At 52.0% G+C, this 18,791-nt stretch overlaps 1 protein-coding gene across 2 annotated transcripts; it reads left to right on the top strand.

The window, feature by feature from the left end:
* The first annotated feature begins 55 nt into the window (after positions 1-55).
* Positions 56-17,825, top strand: TAF6 (TATA-box binding protein associated factor 6). 2 transcript variants are annotated; one of them, XM_081886809.1, is made up of 14 exons: positions 56-185; positions 1,542-1,716; positions 3,003-3,089; positions 4,242-4,395; positions 5,374-5,430; positions 6,174-6,293; positions 7,082-7,224; positions 8,852-8,929; positions 10,554-10,655; positions 12,292-12,474; positions 14,686-14,760; positions 14,869-14,994; positions 15,873-16,046; positions 16,847-17,825. In XM_081886809.1, exons 2-14 carry the CDS (start codon positions 1,561-1,563, stop codon positions 17,438-17,440), a joined length of 2,049 nt encoding a protein of 682 aa, XP_081742935.1. In that variant the 5' UTR covers positions 56-185; positions 1,542-1,560; the 3' UTR covers positions 17,441-17,825. The 2 variants fall into 2 exon arrangements, with proteins under 2 accessions (XP_081742935.1, XP_081742936.1); XM_081886810.1 differs by lacking the exon at positions 56-185 and having other exon boundaries at positions 1,450-1,716.
* The last annotated feature ends 966 nt before the right edge of the window (positions 17,826-18,791 follow it).

Here is an 18,791-nt window from a genome sequence, read left to right as displayed (position 1 = left end):
AAAGCTCCGCCCACCTCCTCCTCGCCCTTTGAGCACTTCCGGTGGGCGGGGCTTGGGTCTCCCCGTCGCGGGGCAGGGGCGCCGTCGGATGACGCCGCCTGGAGCGGGCTACCGTATATGCGGGTGTAGGGGCGCCGCCTGAGGCGGCTGTACCGTATTTGCGGCCGGGGAGGCCTCCGCCGGCGGTAAGTGGCGCGCCGCGGGCTGGCTGCGCTCTGCACATGCCCCGGGGGCAGCGGGCGAGCTGGTTCCTGCCTGGCCGGGAGGGGGGTGGACTAGATGGCCCCTGGGGGTCCCTCCCCGGCCCCCGAGGCGGGCAGCCTCGCCCCAGCTGGGCGTCGCGTCCGCTCCTTCTCCCCCGGTGGCCCCCTCTCCGCCAGTCCGGCAGCCCTTTGGGCGCCCCTTCCCTCCTCGCTTCCCTCTGCTGTTCCGCTCCTCTTCCGCCCCTGAGGGAGCCCAGGGGGGCAGGCAGGCAACAGGGCAGTGGCACCTCGGCGGGCAGACCCTTCGCTCACCCAGAAGTAGTAGTGCCTCGGGTTAAGAACTTGGCTTCAGGATGAGAACAGAAATCGTGCTCCGGCAGCGCAGCAGCAGCGGGAGGCCCCATTAGCTAAAGTGGTGCTTCAGGTTAAGAACAGTTTCAGGTTAAGGACGGACCTCCGGAATGAATTAAGTACTCAACCCGAGGTACCACTGTAATAGTTTAGTGGTTTCTGGGTTGCCCGGAAAAGCATCATTCGGCCATTGGAATACCTGGTCTTTAGATTTCCTCCCGAAAGTCCCTGATGATGATGATGATGATGATAATACAGTGGTACATCGAGTTAAGTAATTAATTCGTTCTGGAGGTCTGTTCTTAACCTGAAGCACCACTTTAGCTAATGGGGCCTCCCACTCCTGCTGTGCCACCAGAGCCCAATTTCTGTTCTTATCATCAAGCAAAGTTCTCAACAGGTCTGTAACCTGAAGCGTCTGTAACCTAAGGTACCACTGTATATTATTCATACCCTACCTATCTCGCTGGGTTTCCCAACAGAATATTAAAAACACGATAAAACATCAAACATTGAAACCTTCCCTAAACAGGGCTGCCTAGTGAGGGGGAGATTGTGGGCAGGTATTGCAGTTCAGCATTGGGGGTCTTTGCACTGCAGTGCGTAAAATTGCTTCCATTTGTTACCCAGATCACCATCTTCATATCTTACCTCATTTGCTTTCCTCAGTCACCTCTGTTTCTTTTCCGTGCTCCAACAAATAATATTGAGTTCACAGATAGGTTTTGTTATGTATGTTTTGTTTCTTACCATGTACTTCTTACATGTCCACAGAAATCTCCATGAAAATCAGTTGGCAAAGCAATAATAGCAGGGGACGCAGCAATACGTCTCCAGGGAGGGCGTTATGCCAACGGGGAGCCACCACCAAAAAGGCTTCACTATGAGTTGGCCAATGTTGGGGTCTGAGAGGGTTGAGGCAGAAGGCTGCCTGGAGTGAGGGATGCCGGTGACCAGAGCAGATCTTTGTGGTCTTTCCACCCGCAGGGGCAGCCGTTGAGCCAAGATGGCGGAAGAGAAGAAGTTGAAGCTGAGCAACATGCAGCTGCCCACCGAGTCCATGAAGGTCATGGCCGAGTCGATGGGCATCGGGCAAGTCCCTGAGGAGACCTGCCAGATGCTGGCGGACGAAGTCAGCTATCGCATCAAGGAGATCGCCCAGGTCGGTACTTGAACACAGAGTTCAACTGCGGAACTCCCTCCCACCGGAGGCAGGGCTGGCCACCAACTCAGATAGCTTTGAAAGAGGATGAGCAAACAAACCCCAGTGTTGCAAAAAGTGAATCAGCAATAGCAAAAGCAACACGATGGCCAGAAACAATTACAATGTGAAAAACATTAGGGGATAATTCAAAACATCAAAACTAACAAACTGAAGTCTCTGCAAGTCCTGTTTCATTGAATTCTTCATCGTGCATGAGCCCTGTTCCAGAGTATTTTTTTTCCTTCTCATGTATATTATATCTATTCGGAAAAAGGATTGGTTAATGATGAAATTACATATCTTTCTACTTACGAGTGTTGAACTAATTGGCTGATGAAGAATTCAACAAAACATGTCAAAATATTGTTCTAAAAATGACATTTTAATAGGCATGGAGTAAAAAATGTAAGCAATAACAAAACCAATAAAGAAAGAAGGAAAGATCAGAATTTATCAAAAATAATTTATTATAGAATGCAAGGGGGGAAAGGTAGAAAAAAATATAAAGAAGTCGAATTGCTGTGGAGGGAAGTAGAGGGTGGTGGGTTTTATAATTAAGTGTATGCAACTGTTGTAATTTAGATATTATATTTTATGCGAGGGAATCATTGGGAATTTTGGTTATTGTGTATATATGTTAAGTTTCAATAAAGATCTTTAAAAATTAAAAAAAAAAAGGAATTCAACGAAACAGTAGTTGTTATCCGGAAACACTGTTACACAGTTCAGCGTTGGACATCAGAATCGGACATTTGTTGATTATACAAAGCTGTTCACAGCTTGCTTTCCGCCGGGTAAAGTCTGGCACCGTGATTCATTTAAGGACTTGCTGAGACTTCAGTTTGTTAGTTTTGATGTTTTAAATTATTCCCTAAAGTTTTTCACATTGTGATTGTTTCTGGCCATCGTGTCACTTTTGAAAGATGATGGACAGGCTACTAGCCACGATGTCTACGCTCTGATGATGCCAAGTTTGGAGGCAGTAAATGCTCTTCTCATGTTCAAGTCAAGACTCGTGGGACCCCAAAGGTTTGTGGGGCTGTGCGTATCATCTCCACTCACCCTGCTTGACTTCTAACTGTGCTGGTCCCAGAAAGCGTCAGTGTGCCATCGGTTGATGCCCTGCCGGGTTTGGGGAGGTGGGTAGGGGGAGAGGGAGCAGAAGCTTTGGCCTCCCCTCTTTGAGGCGCTCCCAACCCTTTGCCCCGTCTCTCTTTTCCCCGCTGCGACTTCCACCCGATCAGGATGCCTTGAAGTTCATGCGCATGGGCAAACGCCGGACGCTCACCACGGGGGACATCGACTTGGCCCTCAAACTGAAGAATGTGGAGGTGAGTGTTTGGGTGGGGCGGGCAATTTCGGCAGGGCTGGGGGTGTTTGTGCGGAAGCAGAGCCATCGTCTCGAGCTGCATGTTCCCGCCTTGCAGGGGGTTGGACTAGATGACTCGTGGGGTCCCTTCCAACACTTCTGTGGTTGTGTGTTCATTGCTGCCTCAGAGAAATTGGCATAGTGGCTAAGGGGTGATCCCACCTCTATTTGGGGTTTATTTTTTATTATGCATACAGGTGAGACTCAAAAAATTAGAATATCGTGGAAGAGTTCATTTATTTCAGTAATTCAACTTAAAAGGTGAAACTAATATATGAGAGAGACTCCTGACACGCAAAGTGAGATACGTCAAGCCTTTATTTGTTATAATTGTGATGATCATGGCGTACAGCTGATGAAAACCCCAAATTAACAGTCTCAAAAAATTAGAATATTGTGGAAAGGTGCAGTAGCCATTCAATCCATAACGCCTGCCATGGGTTCCTGAGCCTTTAAATGGTCTCTCAGTCATGGGGAAAGCTGCTGACCTGACAGTTGTGCAGAAAGCCATCACTGAGACCCTCCGTAAGGAGGGAAAGCCTCAAAAGGTAATTTTCCACTATATTCTAATTTTTCGAGTTTCACCTGTATGGCATCGCAGCCACATGGGTGCCAAATTCCTTACATTTGGCGGCATCTGTAAATAGATGAGCCTTTTCTTTATTTCCCTGCCTCTTTCATTGTGTCGGTTGTGTTTCCATGCCCCAGGTAGAACGGCATCCGTTTCATTCTCCCCAGATTTTGACCCTGTTCTCGAAAGCTCCTTGGGCTGAACTTAACAGTACTTTCCCGTCATTATTTGCTTTTTCTCCTGGTCCGTGTCATAGGAAAGAACTAAAAATAAATGAGCGATCCTGGGTTCATAGAATTGCAAAGTTGGGAGGGACCCTGAGGGTCATCTAGTCCAACCCCCTGCAAGGCAGGAATATTTTGCCCAACGTGGTGCTTGAACCCTCGACCCTGAAATTGAGAGTCTCCTGCTCTACCAGCTGAGCCGGGGACGGGTGGCAGCCGGGTGTTTTGAGTTGGATTCAGGGAGGGAGGCAGCAGGGCCTTATCCGGGGCGACCCCTTTTGGGTCCTTGAACCGCTTCCTTCCTCTGTTGCCGCCCCAGCCGCTGTACGGCTTCCACGCCCAGGAGTTCATCCCCTTCCGCTACGCCAGCGGCGGGGGGCGCGAGCTGCACTTCTACGAGGAGAAAGAGGTGGACCTGAGCGACATCATCAACACCCCCTTGCCCCGCGTGCCCCTTGACGTCTGCCTCAAAGGTGAGGTGGGGGGGTGGGAGCCCAGGGGCTGTGTGGCGCTCAGATCCAGGGTGGGGGGCTCCGGGGAAGGGGGGTGCCTCCTGTTGGCAAAGTAACGTTCATGCAGGAGGAGAGGGCGATGGAGGCCAAGCAGCCACAACGTTTTAATGTTGTGTTTTAATCTTGTTTTTAAGTTGTATTCATTCAGCTTGTTTTTATTATTGGTTGTTAGCCGCACTGAGCCCGGCCTTGCCTGGGGAGGGCGGGGTATAAATAAAACTTATTATTATTATTATGAATGGCTAGTCACTGCCCTCCACTGTAGTGATCAGGTGGGATGGCTAAGGGGAATTATATGGAGCAAGGCATTTGTGCCAACAGTGAAAGCATTGACTGGGTTTGAGCCATTCGGATATGATTTCTGATCAATCCACGCCTCTGCATCCCTGTCCTATTTCTCTTGCTTGGCACAGGCCAGTGGCTTCACCGAACATCCTCCGTACATGAAGATAGTGGGTCACTTTGATGTAGCTAATCTTTGGATAGATCTTAAGGGCCAGGAAGAGAGTTCACAAGGATACTGCCATCCTTGTTATTATAATCCTAGTTGTTATACTGTATTTATACTGTATTTTATGCTGCTTTTATAATTAAGTGTTTTAAATTTGCTGTTAGCTGCCCTGAGCCCGGTTTTTGTACCGGGAAGGGCAGGGTAGAAATAATTTTTATTATTATTATTATTCTTGACCCTTGGCAGTCCCTTCTGGCCCTGGTGTGAGGGACCTTAGCATTCTAGACTTAGAAAGGACCCCAAGGGTCATCCAGTCCAACGCTCTGCAATGCAGGGATCTTTGAAGAGGTGTTTTCCAAGCGTCTAGGAGAAGCGACTCTTGAGATCCGCGCTGGGATCCTCAAGCTTGTGGGTCGGCAGCTGAGCCAAAGCGTGTGGAGGTTTGCCTCTCTCTTTCTCTCTGAGGTTTCTCTTCCCCTCTCTTGTAGCCCACTGGCTGAGCATCGAGGGGGTCCAGCCCGCCATCCCCGAAAACCCACCCCCAGGTGAGTCGCCCACTTCAGTTGATGTCGTGAATCTGATGGGGCACTTTCTTTTTTTAAAAAAATCATTTTTATTGAGTTTTCCACTTTAACAATCCAATCCAATCACATTAAACATGTTGGAAATTCAAGCCCTTCTCATGAGAAGCTGGCAGTAGTCCCAGGCACCCGGCTTGATTCCCTGTTGACCTCCCTGGCTGCATTCCCCAGCAGACGCAGGCAAGGTCTCGATCGGCGATTCTTCTCAAACGTGAGAAGAACACACCCCCTCTTCCCCTGGCAGGGGAAAGAGATAGACAGAAACGTATTTACATGCTTTTATTTCTGTCTTTGCAGCGTTACAAAAAACATGACTGCTCTCTCCAAACTCCAGCAGTGTTGTGACTTACACTTCCTGTACTTCCTAGTACAGCTCATATTACACTGAGGTAATTCCGGTGCTGCGCACTGTGAAATGACTGCCCCTCTGTTCCCACAGCAGTCCCAACATTCCCATCATGTTTACACTTCAAGCTAGGACTTTGCAGCTGCATTGCTTCATTATCGTAACAAAACATTCCAAATTATGCATACACATATCCAATAATCCAAATATTCTGCCAAATTATAATTTTTTTAATGGGAGCTCCCATGTTAGGAGCATTCTCTCTGTTTGGTGTACGTTAGGAAGTCAATAAATGAAACTTCATTTGCACAGAGAAGAAGCAGACCCTGACCTCAATCCATCTTTTTTCCTTCCTCTCCAGCCCCGAAGGAGCAGCAGAAAACAGAGGCCACTGAGCCCCTCAAAGCAACGAAACCAGGGCAGGAGGAGGACGGCGCCCTCAGGGGCAAAGGCCAGACCGCTGCGGCTCCCGATGGCAAAGGTCAGGCAGGGCAGCGGTATTTTGATCTGTATTTTGATAAATGTTTGCCCATTTATTTTTTTGATGGAGTTACCAGCTTGGTGGACCAGGGGAACGCTGTGGATATATTGCATCTTGATTTCAGGAAGGCTCTTGTCACGGTCCCCCGTGATATTCTTGCAGAGAAGCTGGTAAAATGTGGACTGGACAAGGCACCGTATTTTTTGCTCCATAAGACGCACTTTTTTCTTCCCAAAAAGTAAGGGGAAATGTCTGTGCATCTTACGGAGCGAATGCGTGGTCCCTGGAGAAGAATTGCCCAGGGGAGAAAAGCAGGTCATGCTTTTTTTTTTTTGAAAGAGGGAAGTGGGTGATTGGCAAGCGATCGGGAGAGAGATAAGGGACGCTAGAGATAAAGGAGGCTTCCTGGGAGAGAAGAGGTAAAGACAAGGAAAGGAGTCAGGAAGACTAAAGCAATAAGGAGAGAAATGAGAAGAAAAGGAGGAGTAAAAAACTGCTCCAGCTAAGGAAAAGACACTAAGGCAAACAAGAGGGAAGGGAGTGTTGAAAGGAAGCAGCTGATTGGTAAGCGATCGGGAGAGAGGTAAGGGGGGAGGTAAAAGCCCATGGATCCTCAGGATTTTTGCCGAGCTGCATAAGGAAGCTGGAGGGGTCAGCCAGATGGAGATGTCCGTTGTCAACCAACCTGGTGCCCAGAGTTCTCCAGCTGGTCAGTTGGACCTGCGCCAGTCGCCAAACCCTTTGCTGCCCCGCCGTGACCCTGCCTGCCTTCCTTCCCTCCCTGCCAGGCAAAGAGAAGAAGGGCCCCCTTTTGGAGGGCGCCCCTCTGAAGCTGAAGCCCCGGAGCATCCACGAACTCTCCGTCGAGCAGCAGCTGTACTACAAGGAGATCACGGAGGCCTGCGTGGGCTCCTGCGAGGCAAAGCGGGCGGTGAGAAACCGTGGGACGGCAGGGACCCCTGAGATCCTCTAGTCCAGCTCCCTGCACAAGGCAGCAGTCGCAGGAGTTGGGGACCTGCTTCTGCCCAGAGGAAGCCGGCTCTGAATCCAAGCTCAGCTGGCTTAGCGCACCAGAAGAGCCTGGCAGCAGGATCAGGCCAGCAGTTGCCCATCTGGCCCAGCACCCTCTTCTTGCACTGGGCAGCCAGGTGCCCATGATGGGAAACAGGCAGCAGGATCTGAGCACGCGCACCCTCTCCTCTCCTGTTGTTGCCAGCAACTGGGATTCAGAGCGCCTGCTGTTGTGGCAGAGCCCTCACTCCTTCATCAATTTGCCTAATCCTCTTTTAAAGCCAGGTTGTTGGCCATTCCAGCCTGCTGTGGCAGGGAGTTCCACAGGTTAACCCTGCGCTGCAACAACAACAACAATAAATTTATACCCTGCCCATCTGGCTGGGTTTCCCCAGACATTCTGGGTGGCTTCCAACAAAACACTAAAATACAATAACCTATTAAACATTAAATGCTTCCCTAAACAGGGCTGACTTCAGGTGTCTTCTAAAAGTCTGGTAGTTGTTTTTCTCGTTGACATCTGCTGGGAGGGCGTTCCACCAGGGCGGGCGCCACCACCGAGAAGGCCCTCTGCCTGCTTCCCTGTAGCCTCGCTTCTCGCAGGGAGGGAACCACCAGAAGGCCCTTGGAGCTGGACCTCAGTGTCTGGGCTGGACGATGGGGGTGGAGACGCTCCTTCAGGTATACTGGGCCTTTGAGGCCGTTTAAGGCTTTAAGTTTCAGCACCCATGCTTTGAATGGTGCTTGGAAACGTCCTGGGAGCCAGTGTAGGTCTTTCAAGAAGTTCTTTTATTTGCCCTGAATCTTCGTCGCTCTCCCTCCACCACCACACTGCCTTGGAGAATGGACAGTGAGGGGCTTGTGGGGCCAGTTTATACCGTGGCACCTCTTTGGGAGTCTGCCCCACTTAGTGTCCATTTCGTGGAACGTCCGCGGCAAACCTGGAAGTACCGGAATGGGTTACTTCCAGGTTTGCTGCTTGTGCACGTGCAGAAGTGCTGAATCGTGCTTTGCACACATGCAAAAGTGCAAAACCGCTCACTCGCGTGTGCAAAACGGCGCTTCGTTCAGCGTCCGGGGCTCCAGAACAGATCCCGGACTCAAAACAAGGTACCACTGCAATCCCACCCTGGAGGCCTCCTGCTGGTGACTTGGACTACAACTCCCAGTAGCCAGTATGCCCAGCACTGATGCATCATGGGAAGTGGAGTCCACCACTTCTTGAGGCCTGTGGCTGGGAACCACAGGGAGGGAGACCATTGCTCTGCTGCTCAGATCCTGCTTCTGGAGTTCCCTTTGGGGTGTCTGGTTGTGAGACCAGGATGCTGGCCACGTTTCCTACGATTCCCATGTGAAGCCTCCATGGACACAGCCAGTCTAACTCAGAGTGGCGGAGAACAAGAGCGGGAGGAGGCCGCTGCCCTCGCATCCTCCTAGGGGGCTTTCTTCTCTTTGGGGCGTTGGGTCGGCCGCTGTGAGGATGCCGATGGCCTGATCCGGCTGCAACGCCCTCCCTGTTTCCTGACATTCTGCCTTTTTTTCTGCAGGAAGCTCTTCAGAGCATCGCCACAGACCCCGGCCTGTACCAGATGCTGCCTCGTTTCAGCACGTTCATCTCCGAAGGGGTAAGGGGTTTGTGTGCAAAGGGCGGGGAGGATTTTAGAAAAGTATTTCAAAACCAGATTAAAACTCGCACCCGCTTCCTAAGCATCCGGACAGGTTTGCCAAAGCGAAGCATGTTCTCAGTAGGCGCCGGAAAGAGTACAGCGAGGGTGCCTTTGCTCAATCTCAAGAGGCAGGGAGTTCCAGAGTCCAGGCGCCGCCACACTAAACGATCGAGTTCTTGCAAATGTGGAATGGGTGTCGCACGACACCTGTGGCGGCGCCCCTCCTGCTGCTGAGTTGGGCGCATGTGGAGTTAGACGATCATGCAGGTCTCAAGCTTTTTAAGGGCTTTGTATCCTGATAGTGAGGGACGCAGGTGGCGCTGGGGGTTAAACCACAGAGCCTAGGACTTGCCAATCAGAAGGTTGGCGGTTCGAATCTCCGCGACGGGGTGAGCTCCCGTTGTTCGGTCCCTGCTCCTGCCAACCTAGCAGTTTGAAAGCTCATCAAAGTGCAAGTAGATAGATAGGTACCACTCCGGCAGGAAGGTAAATGGTTTTCCATGCGCTGCTCTGGTTCGCCAGAAGCGGCTTAGTCCTGCTGGCCACATGACCCAGAAGCTGAACACCGGCTCCCTCGGCCAATAAAGCGAGATGAGCGCCACAACCCCAGAGTTGGCCACGACTGGACCTAACGGTCAGGGGTCCCTTTACCTTTACCTTTTATCCTGATAGTAACAGCTGCACCCTGAACCTGGTCCTGTGTCGGATCAGACCTCTCAGCAGCAAAGGCACTCAGGGCAGGCAAGGCCTCCTTGCTCCTGTCAGCAATTGTGCTGCAGCATCCCACACTGACTGCAGCCTCCGGATCAGGCACGAAAGAAGCCCTGCATTCGAGGGCACTTTTTTTTTGCGTTTTGATAATTTTATGCATATGAAACAAAGCCATTTCAAACATTAAAATGCATGGTTCTTTTGAACCTTCAGACAACCATCCTCCCCTCCCTCCTTCTGTTGGGTTCTATGTTTAAATTTCAGTTTGCTGCATCTTTTACCGTTATCCATCCATTATATGACCATTGTGGCCATAAATTGTTCCACATTACAAGTGTCCTTACATCCCTGCCAAAGATTTTAACTGTTTACAGTGGTCTTTAAAACAAATTACAAGTTTACTCCAGTCTTTAGAAAACACTTGAGCTTCCTGGTTTTGAATCTTCCCCGTCAGTTTCACCATCTCTGCAAACTCCATCAGTTTCGTCTCCCATTCTTCTTTCATTGGTACTTTTCCTTGCTTCCATCTCTGGGCTAGAAGCATTCTCATTGCCGCCTTTTTCATACATAAAAAGTCTTTTTGCTTTTTTGCCCCTGGGCAATTTGGCTCCTGGGACCACACATTCGCTCCATAAGACGCACAGACATTTCCCCTTACTTTTTAGGAAGAAAAAATGTGTCTTATGGAGCGGAAAATACAGTATACCATTTCCCAGAAAGCCTTTACCAATGTACATGTCCACCACATGTGGGAAAAGGTGCCTAGAGGCGTATCTCTGTAGCTGCCAGCTGCCTTTCCCAGTCTGGTCTGGAGTCTTTCACCTAAGGCTCCCGTCTCCCCATCCCTCTCTCTCTCCCTCCCTCCCTCCAGGTGAGGGTGAACGTGGTACAGAACAACCTGGCTCTGCTGATCTACCTGATGCGAATGGTGAAGGCCTTGATGGACAACCCCACCCTCTACCTGGAGAAATACGTGAGCCTCTCTCTCTTCTCTCTCTCTCTCAGGGGTGGAGGGACCATTAAGCAAAACAAGGCCGTTCCTAGGGCATCAAAGTCAGGGGGGAACCACAGACATGGTCCATGGGCCACATGGTGCCGCTGAACCAGGTTCCACCGGTGGGGGGGGGGGGAGGAAAAAGGCTGAACTTATGAAATAAGTGTAGAAGACTATATTGAGCGTGCCTCATCCGAACACTTTGGTGTACAGTGGTACCTTGGTTTACGAACGTAATCCGTTCCGGAAGTCCGTTCTTAAACCGAAGCGTTCTTAAACCAAGGCGCGCTTTCCCATAGCAGCGGGGGGACTCAATTTACAAATGGGACACACTCAACAGGAAGCGGAACATGTTCTTGTTCCAAGACGAAGTTCACAAACCAAAACACCTACTTCCGGGTTTGCAGCGTTCTTAATCCAAGCTGTTCATAAACTAATCTGTTCTTAAACCAAGGTAGCACTGTATTTGCCTTGATGTATTTTTAACAAGAACGGTGTCAAATGGCTCAGCTGGGCATTCCTTTTCTCAGCTAGAAATCCCAGCAGAGCAACTAGGCAGGCCGGACGCCCAATCTCGACAAAGTACAGAAGCAGGTGTGTTACGTAAGATTAGTTTTGAGGATCCGATCGAGGTGAAAATTACCCTAACCCACACATTCTTTTATAAGCAGTTGTTAACAGTCGTCCACAGGTTTACCATACCCCTTGAGTCAATCCCCCATCTCCCACTACCCTTCTGAGAAATATCCCACCCCACCCTCCCACTATATAGAAGGGTCTGGCGACTTCTGTTTCAGTGTATCTGAAGAAGTGTGCATGCACACGAAAGCTCATACCAAGAACTAACTTAGTTGGTCCATAAGCTGCTACTGGAAATTGTTTAAAAACTTTTTTATTCTTTTATAAATTATATTTATTATCCGAATACAGAATGTAGCAGGCTATTAATATTTACATATCAACTCGTTCCAGATAATCGCCATACAGTGGTACCTTTGGATGCGAACAGGATCCGTTCTAGAGCCCCATTCGCATCCTAAGGAAAACGTAAGACGCATCTGCACGGGTCACGTTTTGCCCCTTCTGCGCATGTGTATGACGTCATTTTGAGCGTCTCTGCATGTGCGAGCGGCGAAACCCGGAAGTAACGGGCTCCGTTACTTCTGGGTTGCCGCGGAGCGTAACTTGAAAACGTTCAACCTGAAGCACATTTAACCCGAGGTATGACTGTATTGGTCCAAATAAATTCTCCGTCTGCAAGTGGCTCAGTTTTTTTTATTATCTTTTGAATTAGGTATATACAGGGGCACCAAAATCTTTCCGAGTGCGAAAGGTCTTAATCCAGCCCTGCTCTCTCTGGGGGGCTGGGGGCCACTGGGCAGGTGGGTGACGGGGAGACACCCAAGGGAGCCTCTCCCAGCTCCCTTTGTGGCACAACCACAACACATGCAGCCACATCTTGCTGCTAGCGGGACTTAGTCTTGTACTGAAACAGCCCTTCCTCTTCCTCGTCCAGCCCGGGGTGGGGGGGGTGTCCTGGGCTGCCCCAAAGTGAATCGGGAGCGGGCGCTGACCTTAACGCCATGGGCCTCTTTTCTTCCCCACCCCCTGGCAGCTCCACGAACTGATCCCGGCCGTCATGACCTGCATCGTCAGCCGCCAGCTGTGTCTTCGGCCGGACGTGGACAACCACTGGGCGCTGCGGGACTTTGCTGCCCGGCTCATCGCCCAGATCTGCAAGAACTTCAGCACCACCACAAACAACATTCAGTCGCGCATCACCAAGACCTTCACCAAGGTGCATTTTAACACCAGAACACGCAGGCCTCAGATGGAGCTGAGCGTGGGGAGGTTGAGTTGGACTGCGGAACTCCCTGCCACCGCAGGCAGCGATGGGCACCGTCTTGGAGGGCTTTAAAAGAGGGTTGGGGGAATTCAGGGCTCCCAGTATGTTTCTGAGCACAATTCAAAGTGTTGGTGCTGACCTTGAAAGCCCTAAACGGCCTCAGTTCAGTATACCTGAAGGAGCGTCTCCACCCCCATCGTTCTACCCGGACATTGAGGTCCAGCTCCAAGGGCTTTCTGGCGGTTCCCTCCCTGCGAGAAGCGAGGTTGCAGGGAACCAAGCAGAGGGCCTTCTCAGTAGTGGCACCTGCCCCGTGGAACGCCCTCCCATCAGATGTCAAGGAAATAAGCAACTATCTGACTTTTAGAAGACATCTGAAGGCAGCCCTGTTCAGGAAAGTCTTTTATGGTGTTTTAATATTCTGTTGAGAGCCACCCTGAAGCATGGGAGTCATTTTGGACTCATAGCTGTCCATGGAGGGGCAGGTCAGTTCTGTGTCCAGGCAGCTGTCTACCAGCTCCATCTGGTACGCAGGATGGAACCCTCCCTGCATTGGACTGTCTGGCCAGAGTGGTGCATGCTCTGGTTATCTCCCGCTTGGACTACTGCCATGCTCTCTACATGGTGCTCCCTTTGAAGGTGACCCAGAAACTGCAACTAATCCAGAATGTGGCAGCCAGACTGGGGACTGGGAGACCACATAACACCGGTCTTGAAAGACCTACATTGGCTCCCAGTATGTTTCCGAGCACAATTCAAAGTGTTGGGGCTGACCTTGAAAGCCCTAAACAGCTTTAGTCCAGTATACCACCCCCTATGTTCTGCCCGGACACTGAGGTCCAGTGCTGAGGGCCTTCTCGGTGGTGGCGCCCTCCCATCAGATGTCAAGGAAATAAAGAACTGACTTTTAGAAGACATCTGAAGGCAACCCTTTTTAAGGAAGTCTTTTATGTTTTATGGAGTTTTGTTGGGAGCCGCCCAGGGTAGCTAGGGAGGCCTGGCCAGATGGGCGGGGTATAAGTCATACATAATAATAATAATTGTTGTTGTTGTCAGGATGGCTCTGCTTTGCCTCCCCAGTCGGAGGCAGCGATGCTTCTGAATCCCACTTCCTGTAAAACACAGGAGGGGAGAGTTGCTCTTGTGTTCGAATCCTGCCTGCAGCTTTCCTATAACAGGCACCTGGTTGGCCACTATGAGAACAATATGCTAAATGAACCCCCTTCAGCCTGATCCACCAGCCAGGCTCCCCTTCTGTTCATATAATAAACAACAACAACAACAACAACAACAACAACAACAACAACAATAATAATAATAATAATAATAATAATAATTATTATTATTATTATTATTATTATTATTATTATTATTATTATTATTATATATACCCCACCCTCCCCAGCCAAGACCAGGCTCAGGGCGGCTAACACCAGATATAAAAGCAACGGATTAAAATACAACTTAAAAACAAGATTAAAACACAACGTTAAAATGCAGCCTCATTTCAGCAGAAACTCTAAACCTTTTTTGGAGATGAAAACGTCAATCAAGTCTTCACCAAAGCTAACTGTCCAGACTGGTCCTAAAGGTAAAGGTAAAGGGACCCCTGACCGTTAGGTCCAGTCGTGGCTGACTCTGGGGTTGCGACGCTCATCTCGCTTTATTGGCCAAGGGAGCCAAGGTACACCTTCCGGGTCATGTGGCCAGCAGGACTAAGCCGCTTCTGGCGAACCAGAGCAGCGCACAGAAACGCCGTTTACCTTCCCGCCGGAACTGTATCTATTTATCTACTTGCACTTTGATGTGCTTTCAAACTGCTAGGTTGGCAGGAGCTCACCCCATCGCAGGGATTCGAACCGCCGACCTTCTGATCGGCAAGTCCTAGGCTCTGTGGTTTAACCCACAGCGCCACCCGCATCCCTTCCAGACTGGTCCTACATGGGCCAGAAAAAAGCCAGGGAACACTCCAAATAAGAGTTCCATCACAGGAAAAGAGAAAGGAAAGAGGGTTAGGGAATCAAATTGATTCCAAGCCAAAGGCCAGGCAGGACAACTCTGTCTTACAGGCCCTGCGGAAAGAAATCAGATCAAAATATGCATTTGGGGAGCCCCCTCCCCTACCCCTGACTCCTCTCTCTCTCTCTCTTCTTCCCCCACTAGAGCTGGGTGGACGAGAAGACCCCCTGGACCACACGCTACGGCTCCATCGCTGGGCTGGCTGAGTTGGGGCACGACGTGAGTAGCCTCAGAGCCGGCTATGGGCACAGCAGGGGCATCCCGGGGGGCAAGCGCTGGGCCCGGCTCACATCTCCCCCCTCACTCTCTCTCCTTCTGCCTCCCCAGGTGATCAAGACCCTCATCTTGCCACGGCTGCAGGTGGAGGGGGAGAGGGTCCGCTCTGTCCTCGAGGGGCCGGTCGTCAGCAACATCGACAAGATCGGGGCCGACCACGTCCAGAGCCTCCTCTTGGTAAGGGGGCAGCCGGCGGGGGTGTATGGCTGCTGTCGAATGGCTTGCCTGCGTACACAGAAAGAGCTGGTCCCAAGCGCAGGGAGAAGCTGTGGGGAGGAAAATATAGGTCACCCGTGTGGGGTAATCGATCGGCTGGAGCCCTAGATCCAAAGTTTGGGGCTGGACAATCTCTCCAGCAACAGGGGAGCTCCCAGAAAAGTATTAAGGTCACAGAATCATGCAGAACAGTGATGAAGCATGAGGAATGCAGCAGAATTGATTGGAAGGAACACCTAGGGTCATCTAGCCCAACCCCCTGCAACGCGAGAATCTTTTGAACCCACAACCCTGAGATTAAGAGTCTCATGCTCTACCGACTTAGCTGCCCCTTATATAGGCAGTTGAAGCCTTTAAACATCCCATTTAGTCCACTGCCCGTCTCTGCCCCTCTGGCAACGAACAGACCACACAGTTAGGAAGTTTAAACGCTTTACTTACAAACTCCAAAGGTCAGATTCATGCGTTATTGCATGCAGCAAGGAGAAGAACATGAGTGGGAAATTCAGAAAAATATTTCTGAGCGCATGGTCTGGGCAGTGCATCAATCTCCTCCTGTGCAACTTCCCTGCGCTTGAATCCTGCTTGCGGGCTTGCCAAGGGCATCTAGTTGGCGTCTGTGAGGGCAGGACGGTGGAATAGGTGGGTCCCCTTTTTGCCCGACCAGTTTCGGGGCTCTTCTGCTCTTCTGATGGAACCTCCACATCCAGGGGCACTCTTTCTCGATGCCCGGGCTCTTAGTCGCTTACGGCTGCCGCGAGGGTGGGACGCTGGGCTTGGGTGGTCCTCTCCCCCCGCTGCTCTTCTGAAGTCTCTCCTACGCCCTCCCCCCACCGCAGAAACACTGTGCCCCGGTCCTGGCGAAGCTGCGCCCCCAGCCCGACAACCAGGAGGCCTACCGGGCGGAGTACGGGGCGCTGGGCACCCTCCTGTGCACCCACGTGGTCAAGGCTCGCGCCCAGGCGGCCATGCAAGCCCAGCAGGTGAACCGCACCACCCTCACCATCACCCAGGTAAGGGCAGAACCCCCACCCCCAAGCACCCACGGGCTCTGCCTCTTTCCCTGGCTGCGGTTCCCCTCTCCCTTCATAATAATAATAAATTTTGAAATTTTATTTAAACAGGCAGCCCTGTATAGGGAAGCTTTTAATGTTTAATAGGTTATTGTATTTGTTGGAAGCTGCCCAGAGTGGCTGGGGGGACCCAGCCAGTTGGGCAGGGTATAAATAATAAATTATAATTATTATAATTATTATTAGGGCCTGGAACAAGGGCCTGGGGTCTGTGGTGTGCACACCTAGGATGCATTAGGAAGACTAGGTGCCATCTGTGCATGTGCAGAGTGCATTTGCCCCACCACTGAAGGAACTCGCACTTGATAGTGGCACCTGCCCTGTGGAACTCCCTCCCAGTAGATGGGAAAAAACACCTACCAGACTTTTAGAAGACATTTGAAGGCAGCCCTGTTTAGGGAAGCTTTTCATATCTGAAGGGCTATTGTATTTTAACATTTTGTTGGAAGCTGCCCAGAGTGGCTGGGGAAACCCAGCCAGATGGGAAGGGTAATTTATTATTATTATTATTATTATTATTATTATTATTATTATTTATTATTATTATTATTATACCCCGCCCTCCCTAGCCAAGACCGGGCTCAGGGCGGCTAACACCAGCTACAAAACAATTGATTGAAATGCATCTTAAAAAACAAGATTAAAATGAACCCGGGGGGGGGGGGGAATCAAACACCCCCATGATCCTCTCTCTCTCTCTCTCTCTCTCTCTCTCTCTCTCTCTCTCTCTCTCTCCGCAGCCTCGCCCCACGCTGACCCTGTCCCAGGCCCCCCAGGGGGGCTCCGGCAGCGCCTCTCGGGCCCCCAGCATCATCAAGATGCCCGGCTCCCTGGCCCTCCCCATGCAGACGCTGGTCTCTGCCCGGCCGGCCACCCCCACCCAGCCCTCCCCGCCGCCCACCAAGTTCATCGTCATGTCCTCCTCGGCCTCGGGGACGCCCACCTCGCAGCAGGTGATCACGCTCAGCGGGGGCCCCGCCTGCACCTCCACCTCCCCCGTCACCACCACCGTGCCCAGCACCCAGCCCCTGGTCAAGCTGGTCTCCGGCGGGCAGGCTGCCCCCAGCCCCCCCGTCTCGGGCAGCGTCCAGAAGTACATCGTGGTCTCGCTGCCCGCTGCCGCCGAGGGCAAAGGAGCGGGGGCCGCCCAGCTCTCGCCCTCCTCCTCGGGGGCCGGCAGCTTGGCCCTGGCGGGGGGCATCAAGCAGGAGCACGGCGAGAGCCCCCCGCCCCCCGGGAGCAGCGCCAGCACCTCCGCCGCCACCGCCTTCCTGGCCAAGGCCAACGGGGCACAGGGCTTGGTGCCAGAGTCCCCGCAGACGCCCTCCCTGTGAGGGAGGCCAGGCACGTCCCTGAATCGCAAGACGGCTGGGGGGCCGCAACACAGCACAGCACCTCCCCTTGCCCACTGCGTGCCAAGGAAGGGGGGGCGACGGTGGTATCTCAACAGCCTCTGCGTGACGTTAAGGGTGCTATCTATTCCCTCCCCACCTTTGCAGCAACTTGGGGGGCAGAGGAGAAGGAATCGAGACTCTTGCGTGCTGTTTTTTCTGCCTGCGAGCAGCAAGGCCGAATTGGGGGGGGGGGCGTGTGTGTGTTTGTGAACGTTGGGGGGGTCCCACGTTTGGTGTAGTAGGAAAGCCCCTTCTGTCCTTTTGTCTGTGTCACAGAAATGTAAATAGATCCTCTTTTAAAGTTCCAATAAACTCAACTCTTCTACCTGTGGTTGTCTCACAGAGTGGTGTTTGCCCTGTTCCCTTGTGGGATTCCCCCCCCCCCAAATCTAGGACACAGTAAAAGGAACCCCCTTCGTCTTGAAAGCCACGGGGAGATTGTGACGGGCAGCTGGGCTTGGCAGGGCAGGCCTCTAACCCAAAGCAGGCAGCTGTGAGTGCGGCAGATGCAGCTCCCATCAGAGAGTCCTGGACTTGGAAGGGACCCCAAGGGTCATCCAGCCCAACCCCGAAATAATAATGCAGGAATTGCAGCATGGGAATCCCCAACAGGTGGCTCTGCTGAGAAACCTCTGAGGAAGGAGAGCCCCCCCTTCTTCTGCGGGCGCCCGGCCCTCTCTCCTACCTTCAGAAAGTTCTTCCTAACATCTACTTGGAGAATCTCGCTGGTGTGGACGACACTGCAGGCCCCCCAGTTCTCCATCTGCTGCTGCTGCCGTGTGCATATGAAGCCCTTGCTTTTGCTGCATCCCGGCGCTTTCTTGGCACGCCAGTCCAGGGCGTGGGGGATCCTGGCTCCCCAACCGGTTCTGCCAGCTTCCCATGGGGCTCCCTGGTAGGTCTGGATGTGGGCCTGCCCCTCTCTGCAAGCTCCAGCCTGCCGCCTCCCGCAAAGAGGAAGCTGCGCTGGACCCACGGGAGGAAGCAGGTAAGAGGCCTCACCTTTGCCCACCTGTTGGGAGGGGAGGGGAGGAGGAGGAGACGTCCCTGGGGTGGGACCAGTGGCAGAGCGCAAGGCCTGGGCAAAGGGTCTGGGTAAAAGCACACATGCCAAAAAGTGCCTGGGGCAGAAGCGAGAAAGGGGTGCCTCTGGAAGAACTTTCTGAGGGTGAGATCCTCCGAAGGGGGTGGCCTCTCCTTCGTGGGTTCTTAAACGAGGGTTTGGGTGGCCAGGGATTCCTGCAGCGCATGGGGTTGGACTAGATGGCCCCTGGAGGTGCCTTGCAACTCT

This window comes from Podarcis melisellensis, assembly GCF_964234715.1.
Source record: "Podarcis melisellensis genome assembly, chromosome: 13".
NCBI classification, from domain to species: domain Eukaryota; kingdom Metazoa; phylum Chordata; class Lepidosauria; order Squamata; family Lacertidae; genus Podarcis; species Podarcis melisellensis.
The sequence above is the reverse complement of the archived record's forward strand: the minus strand, read 5'-3'. Positions and strand labels throughout refer to the sequence as shown.